Raw genomic sequence first — 12,145 nt, forward strand, 5'->3', positions numbered from 1 at the left:
AAGTTTATCTGTAGCTTAAGAAACTGTATTGTGGCCTTTAATTACTTCACTTTTCACAAGGGTGATTCATTTTCCTGTGGCATGGAGGGGAAGTACCTGCTCATATGTGTATGGCCGCTGAGCCTCTGTGCTGGTCCCAGTCTGTCCAAGGTGGTACGTGCCCTCCTGGTAGCTGGAGCACTGAGAGGAAGCTCCCTCCCCCTGGCCTTGGGGTACGATAAATCCACCAGGACTGTCTATGCTCTCACATTCTTGTTGTGCGATGGCCATGCCTATATTATTTTTATTTTACACAGTATTTTTTTACAGTATTTATTTATTTGAATTTTTCTGGAGTTTTTTCTTTTTTTTTTTTACATAGGGTGATCTTGAGTGTCCAGAAACGTGTCAATCACTCTTGTTCTCTAGGTGCTCAACGAGCCGGCAACGGTGGCATACGAGCCCCTGCAAATCGCTTTCCAGAAGTGCGAACATGTGTGCATGTCCTTAGCATAGCCGTGCTGTGAGGATATACTTAGCATAGCTATGCTGTATGCATGGAGTTAGCATAGCTGTGCTGTGTGGATGTCTTTAGCATAGCTGTGCTATGTGCATGTCCTTACCATACCTTTATGCTGTGTGCATGACCTCTGCATAGCTGTGCTGTGTGCATCTCCTTAGCATAGCAGTGCTGTGTGCATGCTGTTGGCTGTACTATGCACTATTTCCAGAGAATAAATGACAGACACAGCTAACATCTAGGACTTGGAGCCAACACTGATTTCCCAAGTCAACACACTACATAATTACTGTGTAATAGGGTAAATGGACTGCATTTATATAGCGCTTTTATCCAAAGTAAACTTGATTTTTTCTTTTTTTTTCCTTTTCCTTTTTCAAAGATTCTTTGCTGGTGTTATATGATATTTCTTGATAGTCAGGACTCCACAGCTGATTTATTTCCCCACACACTGCTTGCCTTCTCTGCATAAAAATTACCTCCATGCTCCATGTTGCCCCCTAGTGGATTCTTCAGTACCTCCCTCATAGTAGTGAGGAGTCCTCAAAGTTCCTCTCATTGCTGGACTCAGTGTAGGAGGGCTGTGGATATGTTTCCCCCCCCCCCCCATAAAAAAAAAAAAAATAAATAAGTAAATGAATAAATGAATAAATACAAAGAAAATGTCCTGTTTGTTGCTCTCCTCCAAAGCTGGGATGAGATTGAAATCCTTGAATGGACCCCAAACAGGAGGCCTACAGTAAATATTTTGTACACAGTACTCAGGCATAGGAGATACAGGTATTTCAGTAAGATAGTAAGTTAGAATGATGTTTCATATTTTTAAGGGATAAAATGAGGGAAAATTAAAAAATAATTTATTATTATATGTTTTATTAAGTGTTTAAGTTAATGATGTACATATTTCTATACAGCCATTTAACATGTTTCAACAGACACATTGAGTTATGCCAGTTTAGTTACCCATTTATTTTGAATTGTAACCTACATCACATTTGTAGGTTACTACTCGGCAGTTCCACACCACTGGCACACTATCTACTACATATCACTCACTAATCAAAAATCTAACTATTACCTTCTATATCGTGTGTTGAGCCACCTCTCCTTTACTTCGAGGGTGACAGACATCAGTGTGATTTTGAATTTAGATTTTTAAATAAATATAGAATATTATAATGTTATTCCAATTATTCTATACCTCCAATTAGGTACATATAAAATACTCCAGTTCTTTGAAAAGGGGAGTTGAGTATCTGCTCATTTGTTGCTTTGCCGTACTGATTCTATTGGATTCATCTAAAAGTTAGGTTTATTTATGGATAGCTGACAACCCAATTTTTGATTAATGTCATTGAATGTATTTAATGATTTAACATTAATATATGTCTTGAGTGCAATGTTGTGTTGCATACAACGCACACACACACACACACACACAAAACCTATTTCTGACTTTACTGTTTTGGTTCTGTGCATTTTATTAAGGGAAGGTTTGTGCTATTATTTAATTAATATTGTCATATGTACTTCTAAACCAATGGTCTAGACCCCAGAGGCAGAACACAGATTCTCAAGGGCAAACTCCAAAATCAAACAGAAATGTAGACTGCATGTCCTTGACTCGGTCTTTAATTTGTCCCTGGGTGGTCACTGCATCGATTAGTGCAGCGATCACAACATTGGACAGTTCAATGAGCTAATTAGGAATGGCTGCAATTTTGCCCAGTTATCATACACGTTTGGTTAGCAGGCCCTGGCCTTCATCCACAGTTTCAGTAAGTGAATGCAGATGTAGGGAGCGTGAGCGCTAAGCTCCTGTGCGCTGGACCAGGATTCTGTGCTGAATCACAGCTTAGGCTAAACTGTTTGTTATGGCTTTGTTGTCAATATTTCATTTTGAGCTTTTGTTTAAATTTTAAACAACTGTCAAAGTGGTTAAGGTTGTCAAACAATTAAACTTTTAAATAAAAAATGTATCACATTTATCATACATGAACATTAATAACATTTTGTGTGATAGTCAGCTCCGTCTCAAGATGTCTTCCCTGTCGTGCAAAAGCTAACTACAGACTGTAGTGCAACTTTTAGATAGCTGTACTTATAAATAATACAGAAGGTTGTAGGTTCCAACCCAGGATCATGCGCTGGTCAGCAAGAAATTTGTTTTTAAATGCATTCAGTTTCACTAAAAATAAGACATTCCATGCCATACCTCTTATGAAGTATGCTAAGCAGTGACCTTTGACCTCACATTTATTTTTAACACTACCTGGTAATGTATATTAGTCAGCAGCTGCATGCAGGTTTCCCAAGTATCACACAAACATGGGATTTGCTGCATATTAAGTATAGGAAGGTCTTGATTGGAGCGTGGTGGAGTTTTGTATTAGCTGGTCCCCAGCCAGTCTTCTGCTAGTCCCAAAGTTCAGCATACATGTTTCCCCTTCCATTGTGTGCATGCTCCTGAAATTCAGAGAAGTTTAATGCATCAGTTGTGTTGTAAGCACAGCGAAAGCAGAGACTGGAAATGTTTTAATATTTGAAGTGGGATCATCAAATTCCTGAAATATCTACTATTTATAGTGATGACAACGCAGAGCCCATATAAACAAGACAAGGCCGTAAAACCACTTTAAAAATGTGCCTCTGAACTTTCTTCTAAATAAACTGTTACAAAATGAATATTTCCTTGTCTTAAATGTTGTATTCATGACTTCAAGATTTGAGTCCTAACTTAATAGCATAAATGTTGTGATTTTCCAAAATTGTTTGCCTCTCTGGCATTAGCATGTGAAACTGATAATTTGATAAATTTGGACAAAAAAACCCTTATCCACACGTTAATTATTGGTGACTTTTGACTGAATATAATTATTCAATTATCAGCTACACCAGGTAGGCCCTACCTGCTTAATAATAATAATATTTCAGACATCCCAACACAGTTGGGCATTATATGACAAGAACTAATAGCTCATATTTTCAAGGGCCATATACTGTATTTAAATATTCAATAAGACCAGACAATTGTGTTATTGTTTTATATAATAAACTCACAGAATTTGATGGTAATACAACCGTACAGTATTTAGTAAGACAGTTTCATTAGGTTCTCTTTTCTTATGTCACCACAGCCTCTAGACTATGAAGAGAGTTCAGAGAGACACCTGTCCATCACCATAGAGAATGAGAAGCCATACTTCACCTGTCAGGTAAAAAGGAAGACTTCCATTGGCCCCTGGGAGGTGATCAACTCTGTGGCCACGCCTCTCTCTAAGAACTTTACCATCATGGTGGAGGACGCCAATGACCCCCCAGCATTCACAGAAACTGTAAAAGAGGTCTGGGTGGAGGAAAACAAGGAGACTGGATACCCTCTGGGGAGTCTTTTTGCTAAGGACCCAGACAGATTCTTCTCAAGTGACATCACGTAAGATTTTGACTATGGATATCATTAGACCCATATTCCATTGTGGATTTAATTATGGCCATTATAATCGAACAGAAAGCTGTTTTGTGTGATTTCCTCTTGAAGGTATTGTTGATTAATGGTAATTTCCCCTCTGCGCTGCTCTCACAGGTACATGAAGGGTGGTGACCCTGGTGACTGGGTGAATGTGAACCTCCAAACCTGCGAGATTACAACGGCTAGGACATTGGACAGAGAATCAGTCCATGTGGTGAACAACACATACACTGTAACTGTATATGCAGTTGATAAAGGTACCAAAGTCATTGTTATTATTGTAGTTATTTGAATAAAAATATTTTAATGTCTGATCTAATTTATCACATTGTTTAATCATTTTGTGCTTTTCCTCACTGGAAGGCAGGCCTCCTCTGACTGGTACAGGAACACTCATCATCCACATATTGGACCAGAATGACGAATTGCCTCAGCTGAAAGAGTCTGCTCTCTCCATGTGCCTGTCGGACCGACCGACCACGGCCACAGTCAGCGCCTTTGACCTGGACGAGCATCCGCACAGTGGCCCATTTCGGTTTGAGCTGCTTGGTGACGTGAAGGAGGAATGGGATATCTCCCCCACCCATGGTAATTGCACGTAAAAAAAGCCTTCTGAAATATTTCCTGAAGGATGCAAGTACATGATGGTAATTGATTTTGAAATGAAATTGATGAAATTCCACTAAGAGAGTTCAATTTCAGCAATCGGGTCTGCTTTATGTCCTTAAATAAAAGAATGTAAAGTCAAGGTAGTGTTTGTAGTGTTGGGCTTTTCTTTATTGTAACTTAACATTTGTAGTTGTATATTCATATAACATAACATATTAATTCAGATCTTTGAACAATTCCTTCGAACTTTGACTAAGTCGAATCAATTCAGACAGTGGTTATATTTCAAGCGGTACATTGGATTGTTTGTTGAACTGCTATGGACTTGAGCAGACATTGTTTTCATTAAATGTGTCGCAGTAGTTCACATTTTAGCACATGAGCAATACAAAACTCATACTAAGCTGTGATTTCTGCTGACTGGAATATGACTGGACTGGAAATGTCCATCTTGCTCACGCTAACATGTGTTAACAAATAATGAACATTCTGTATAATGCAGAAAAGCCTTGTTCTGTATTTGAAAAACTTAACCCAGTTCCAGGTTAAGTATGAACTTTTTTTTTTCTGGGCAGCTGTGAGTAAAGCCTGTTGGAGGAATAATCGATTTCCTTTTCTAAAGGGACCACAGTAAATCTGAGTATGAAGAGCAGGGCTTATACAGGGCTTCACCAGCTGCAGCTGAAGGTCTATGACCTCGAGGGAAGCTTCTCTCTACAGACTCTCTCAGTAACCGTGTGTGACTGTTCTGTCACCCCCACCTGCATGACCCGTGCATCAGCCAGTACCGGAGTCAGTGGAAGTGCCACTGTGATCATGCTGTTTGCCTCACTCGTGCTCCTGGGTAAGTGACTTGCCAATTTTACAAGTATACCATGTGAAAATGATGTGTACAGATGCTTTTAGAACACAGGGTGGTTTGAGGTATATGATAAACCAGTGTTTTCCAAAGCTGGGGTTTGGGGTCCTCAGCAAATTTGGAAAATATTTCTCTTTTAAAATTTCATTTTTAGAACTATATTTTGCATTGGGCTTTTCTGCCTCTCGCCCAATGCACACTGGGATAGGCTTCTGCTCCCACCGTGACTCAGGAATAAGTGGATACTAGATGGATGGACTGTTTTTTTTTTTTGACTTTTCAGCCATGTCTGATTTGTACATTGTTGGTAATATTGTGATAGCTGTTATTGTAATTTCTATTTATATCGCGCTAAATAGACAAATATTTTTGCATCCATGATATAATGATATTGTGATTCAGACTGGTTGATGTAATCATTCTTCATGTCTTTTTTAAATGTCAATGCTTGAACACTAATACATATCATGAATACTAAACCAGTCAAGCCTTTTTCCAGTATAATATTTAGAGTTAATATATATAATTAGTCAAAACATAAATGTATAATATTGTACATTTTCAAAGTTTGTTTTTAATTTTAAAAAAGTGTCTGATTGACTTTAAGGTTTGCTGCTGATGGCAATCTCTGTCTCTTGTAAGAGACGCATGTTCCAAATAATAAAAGAAGATCCTAACGAGAGCTGGCTTTCATTCAATGTAGAAAACCCTGGAACTGACTGTGAGGTAACTCTTTTCTCAGTTTAATTCAATAACAGTTCATGTGCCTTTAGTATGCATAGGGTATTCCCAAAAAAAATGTAACCTGAATTTTAGTCCTTATCCTCAAGGTGCCACTGTAAACACATTACTCGCTGTAATTGGTGGTAAGCAAAAGGACCATAAGCAATGGTATGATTAAGGACTGAAGATGTACTGTATGTAATGAATACATCAGGAAGCCTGGGCTGCTTGTTAAGTGGCTTTAAACCATGAGAGTCCAATGTTATGTTACAACAACTATTGTGGGTGTCCATTGATTGAATTTATCAAAACTTATATTTTGAAAGCCATGATTAGCTCATCAGCTGAATCAGGTTTCAGAAAGTTGCATCCACACAGGCCATTTTCGAATAAGAGTGGACTCTTCTCTGAGATGATTAAGGTATGACATTGTGTTGATTGGTGAAGAGTTTCAGAAAGTGCTGATGAGAAAGACATATACGTTGAATAGGCAATGGTTGTACAAGCACTAATATAACATTTTATGCTTTATTTGTGCCCAGGTTCCCTGCCTACCCCTCCTTATGCAGGCAGATAACCTTCCAATGGAGAACAGACTCGGACAGGTAATTCAGAAAGGAGAACCTCCAGTAAGTCCATATATCTTCATTCTTGTCATTACTCGTGCACAAACAAATTCCAAAAAATGGAATTCTCAAGAACAGTTTAAAAAAAAAAACTACTTCTATTTTCAGTTTACCGATGTGCATTAAGATTTCATAACTTGGTATTTTGAATCAAGTTTATTGGTTCTTCAGTTTTGAAGCTGAAATGACAAAACAGAGATACAACGGTTTTGCATATCATCAATGATTTGTTTTCAAATCTCAACACAGCATGGAAGATTTAATAAACTATTTCCAATTTGATAAGTTCATTTGTACATTTTGCAGTATATTTTTTGCAATTTATGTCATTAATTAAATCATGTTACATTCACACGTAAATCTAAAGGCATAGTTAAAGTGTGAGTCAGTTCAGCATATGTAAAAACAGACCACAGTCATTACTTAAACATACCATTTTCTGTTTGTTTTTCTGTTGTTTTTAAGCTTAATTCAACAATGCCTGGTTAATGCTGTAAATATGATATGCATAACTGATAAGCTACTTGTTTTAGATCTGAATCACATGAGTGGTTTACTTAAACTTTTTTGAAACTTTATATTTTGCAATATTAAAAATTCAGTCACTTTGACAGGACTTCAAATCCCCCAGAAATAACTATCTGCCTGTGAATGGGGGTTTCACCAAGGAAGATGAAGCCCTGTGGTCTTTGCTTGGACAGGTATGTTTTATAATTTTATGTAAATGTATGTCAGAGCAGTTTGAGGCTTGCCCTTAAAACCACAGCTAACATTTGTTGCCAACAACAGATAAGCCTGTTCTCCCTCCTGTCTCTGAAATCTGACTTTCATTCGCTCAGTGATTTTATTTCCCCTCATTTCTGTGTGCATCCACCCCTCTCCATTTGCAGGTACTGCAGTACTCCCTAACAGACTGTCAGGAGCTGAGCGACTACAACCCCAGAGTTTATGCTTACGAGGGAGATCTAAGCCCTGATGCAGAGCTGGAGAGCATATGCACCGATGAGGAAGAAGCCAACTTTTCGCCACTAGACCTCCTGGAACTGGATCGGAAATTCATTAAACTGGCAGAGATACTCATCCCTCACCCAGCACTCCGCTGAAGCAGTTGGTTGGCCTAGAAAACCTGCCCAGGCTGCAACGTGAGTTGTCCATTAATGGAGCAGGCCACAGCTGTCATATCTAATCTGAAATTTTGGTCATAAATCTTCATAACCCTTTACCTGGCTGACATTTTTATTCCCAAACATTCCCAGAACTTTAGGAAAGTTTGGGTAACCGTTCCCAACATGTCCATTTGTCCTGTTTTTTGTATGTCCTTCTGACATTATCTTTAATCCAGTGGACCATTGCAGGAAAGGCCTTCATTCAGTTATGCCAATGCTGGCATTGTCATAGCAATGTAAAAATAAAGTGCATAAACAAAGCCCCAACGTTCATCAACAAAGCTTCAATGTTATTAAATCAATATAAACACATTATATTTACATTTGGCTGGTGTAAATTTTGAGTGGCTAGTGACTGGAAAACCACTAGCCACAGTGGTTGGTGAGCCCTCTGCCAGGAGGAAGGACATCCTCGGTATGTGACTAGCATAGTCCCTATGTGAAATAGGACTGGATCAAATAAGCCGCGTTTCCACCGCAGGAACTATACCCCTGAACTAGGAACCTTTTGAGGAACTAGGGTCTAAATTTAGTTCCTGGGGCTTTATTTTACCCCCCAAAAGGTTCCTGCTCGGGGGGTAGTACTTTCCGAAAGTACAGGAACCTTTTGGGTGGAGCTTGCAGCGCTGAACATTTCTGATTGGTCGAGTACTCGCAGCATTTTTTTGTGTTTTTTGTTTTCAGGCGCCATGTTTAAAAATAAGCAGGAGCAAACCAATTTATTTTCATAACTTCAAATCTAACTTGTATGTTATGCAGCGCAGTAGCCTACTTTTGGTTATAGCCTGCCAACGTCTTGGAATTATAACGTGTGCTCTTCTGCTCTTTTCTTGCTTTAGTATTCGTTTTATAAAATGCTAAGCATTCGTGCTGGGGCAGCATATTACGTACTAAAACATTCAAACGGATTAATTTGGTTGCTGAATATTTTCTTCTGGATTTTCTTTGTTAGCCCGTTGTAATTGACTCAAAACGTTTGATACAGTTACGTGAGGTATGCGGTAGTTCTGCGTAATTAACATTGGTGATACAGTAAAAGCAAACTGGAAATCACCTTCCGCACTTTTTGTCAGGGTAAAATAAAAGGTTGATTCTAGTAACCGTCCCTTTAGCTTTTTCAGACTGCCGTAATTTTACTCCATTTTACTGCCATTCTTCAATTCCACGAAAAGACCAGGAAGACTATGGACTAATTTATGGTTCATGGTTCGCATCTGGAGGGCACACTTCGCTGCTCGGCTAGCAGTAACTTCGAAGGAAAGCAAACGGTGGCTGTACCACTACTAATTTACATTTTTACGCAAGTCCGAGTTTTCGTTCTATTCTTGTCATTTTGCGATTAGCCTATATGGAATTGACGACGAGAAAGTAATCAAACAGCAAATTGTTTACAACGTGTGCATGTTTTCTGCTGTTGTTGCCAACTATACATATAAATGTGAATGCATTCTGTCGCTTCGGATGTCAAGACATGAAAGCGAATGTTCGCATAAAAACATAATGAATGTGTTTGAGAGGATATATGAAAATCAATAAATACAAAAGTAACCATATATAGTCATTGTTGGTAACCCGTTGTATATAAGTGGAATAAACCCCTCCGGGCTGTCCCGGTTATTAGAAAATAATGTAGGCTACTTCGGTGGTAGTATGGGGTTACAGAAGAAATCATATGACAGATGGACCGACGACAACGTCGCTTTTTCATACGTCAGTGGGCTAATTTGCCTAATCTTCGCGGTACTTTAGACCCCGGTGGAAACGCAGACAACCATTGGCTGATGGAAGCTCTTAGTTCCTAGTAAAGTAGTTCCTGGAACTGAAAGTTCCGGGTAATTTTGGTGGAAACGCGGCTATAGAGGACAATCACAACGTGTAAAATACGGTATATAAAATACAGTCTCCAATGTAAATATCAGTAGGGAAACCAGGACAGAAAATCCTGTTGTGATTAAGTTCTTAGTTGAGGATAACATAAGGGACTCGCATCTTATCAGCCCCACCGTGAGGTGTGGCCTAATTTATTCCCCGTCACAGATACAAAACTTGCCAGGCTTGGTTTTTTTGAGAACATCTCAAGAATGTTTCGACTGGGTTCCTTCCTGTGCCTTCTCGTGCCTTCTGTTCTGATTTGGCTCCATAACCAGCTCAAACAAACCATACTAATACAGAAGCCTGGATTCAATTTCTCCTTAAGTTCATAATTAAATGCAAGTGGTCTTTTTGTTTACTCACAAACTAAAGATTTAGTTTTTTCTAAACCATAAAGGAAACCTTTGAAATCATGTATTTCAAACAATGACTCAGATATATATTTTCTTTTTTACTAGAAAGTATGTATGGCATGAGTAAGAAATGCTTCCTTGGAATAACACAGTTTAAGTGTTATTCCAAGGAAGTGTTAACATTGTGTGACGTTATAGACTGAGAAACACTGAAATGAAACACTGATTCCAGTGTTATGGTAACTGACGACCATTGGACCAAATATGTATCACTTGTACGAAGTCAAAGAACTGTGGCAAAAGTAATATTTATGATATTTAGTTGCAGCTCAGCTGTTTTTATTTTGAATGAGAAAGTATTTTGAACGAGAAAATAATCAAACAGCAAATTGTTTACAACGTGTGCATTTTTTCTGCTGTTGTTGCCAACTATACATATAAATGTGAATGCATTCTGTCGCTTCGGATGTCAAGACATGAAAGCGAATGTTCGCATAAAAACATAATGAATGTGTTTGAGAGGATATATGAAAATCAATAAATACAAAAGTAACCATATATAGTCATTGTTGGTAACCCGTTGTATATAAGTGGAATAAACCCCTCCGGGCTGTCCCGGTTATTAGAATATAATGTAGGCTACTTCGGTGGTAGTATGGGGTTACAGAAGAAATCATATGACAGATGGACTGACGACAACGTCGCTTTTTCATACGTCAGTGGGCTAATTTGCCTAATCTTCGCGGTACTTTAGACCCCGGTGGAAACGCAGACAACCATTGGCTGATGGAAGCTCTTAGTTCCTGGTAAAGTAGTTCCTGGGACTGAAAGTAATTTTGGTGGAAACGCGGCTATAGAGGACAATCACAACGTGTAAAATACGGTATATAAAATACAGTCTCCAATGTAAATATCAGTAGGGAAACCAGGACAGAAAATCCTGTTGTGATTAAGTTCTTAGTTGAGGATAACATAGGGGACTCGTATCTTATCAGCCCCACCGTGAGGTGTGGCCTAATTTATTCCCCGTCACAGATACAAAACTTGCCAGGCTTGGTTTTTTTGAGAACATCTCAAGAATGCTTCGACTGGGTTTGGAGTTTGGCACAGTGGGTAAGGAACTGCGCTTGTAACCGAAAGGTCGCAGGTTCGATTCCCGGGTAAGGACACTGCCGTTGTACTCTTGAGCAAGGTACTTAACCTGCATTGCTTCAGTATATATCCAGCTGTATAAATGGATACAATGTAAAGTGCTATGTAAAAAAAAGTTGTGTAAGTCGCTCTGGATAAGAGCGTCTGCTAAATGCCTGTAATGTAATGTAATGTAATGGGTTCCTTCCTGTGCCTTCTCGTGCCTTCTGTTCTGATTTGGCTCCATAACCAGCTCAAACAAACCATACTAATACAGAAGCCTGGATTCAATTTCTCCTTAACTTCATAATTAAATGCAAGTGGTCTTTTTGTTTACTCACAAACTAAAGATTTAGTTTTTTCTAAACCATAAAGGAAACCTTTGAAATCATGTATTTCAAACAATGACTCAGATATTTTTTTTTTTTTTTACTAGAAAGTATGTATGGCATGAGTAAGAAATGCTTCCTTGGAATAACACAGTTTAAGTGTTATTCCAAGGAAGTGTTAACATTGTGTGACGTTATAGACTGAGAAACACTGAAATGAAACACTGATTCCAGTGTTATGGTAACTGACGACCATTGGACCAAATATGTATCACTTGTACGAAGTCAAAGAACTGTGGCAAAAGTTATATTTATGATATTTAGTTGCAGCTCAGCTGTTTTTATTTTGAAATTTGAAACATCTCATTTGCTTTTAAGTTGTGATTTATGGTGCTTATCTGCAAAATCTTAAAGGATTTGTTTTCCTTGGTGATGAGATCACACACATCCCACACCTCTTTGTTTCTGGGGTATGTGCTACAATGTTGTACAGTAGAGGCATTTCCTCC

The 12,145-nt window shown here is 38.5% G+C and overlaps 2 protein-coding genes across 2 annotated transcripts in view; both read left to right on the forward strand.

Annotated features, from left to right (window-relative positions):
* The window catches only part of LOC118211055 (cadherin-like protein 26), a 41,043-nt gene that overhangs the window by 15,006 nt on the left and 13,892 nt on the right, over nucleotides 1-12,145 (forward strand). The window lies entirely within an intron of this gene.
* Nucleotides 82-8,263, forward strand: LOC118211412 (cadherin-1-like). The gene is made up of 10 exons (XM_035388606.1): nucleotides 82-153; nucleotides 409-474; nucleotides 3,637-3,932; nucleotides 4,083-4,225; nucleotides 4,332-4,556; nucleotides 5,200-5,421; nucleotides 6,044-6,162; nucleotides 6,702-6,788; nucleotides 7,400-7,486; nucleotides 7,676-8,263. Exons 1-10 carry the CDS (start codon nucleotides 82-84, stop codon nucleotides 7,886-7,888), a joined length of 1,530 nt encoding a protein of 509 aa, XP_035244497.1. The 3' UTR covers nucleotides 7,889-8,263.

This window comes from Anguilla anguilla, chromosome 13 (genome assembly GCF_013347855.1).
Source record: "Anguilla anguilla isolate fAngAng1 chromosome 13, fAngAng1.pri, whole genome shotgun sequence".
Taxonomy (NCBI): domain Eukaryota; kingdom Metazoa; phylum Chordata; class Actinopteri; order Anguilliformes; family Anguillidae; genus Anguilla; species Anguilla anguilla.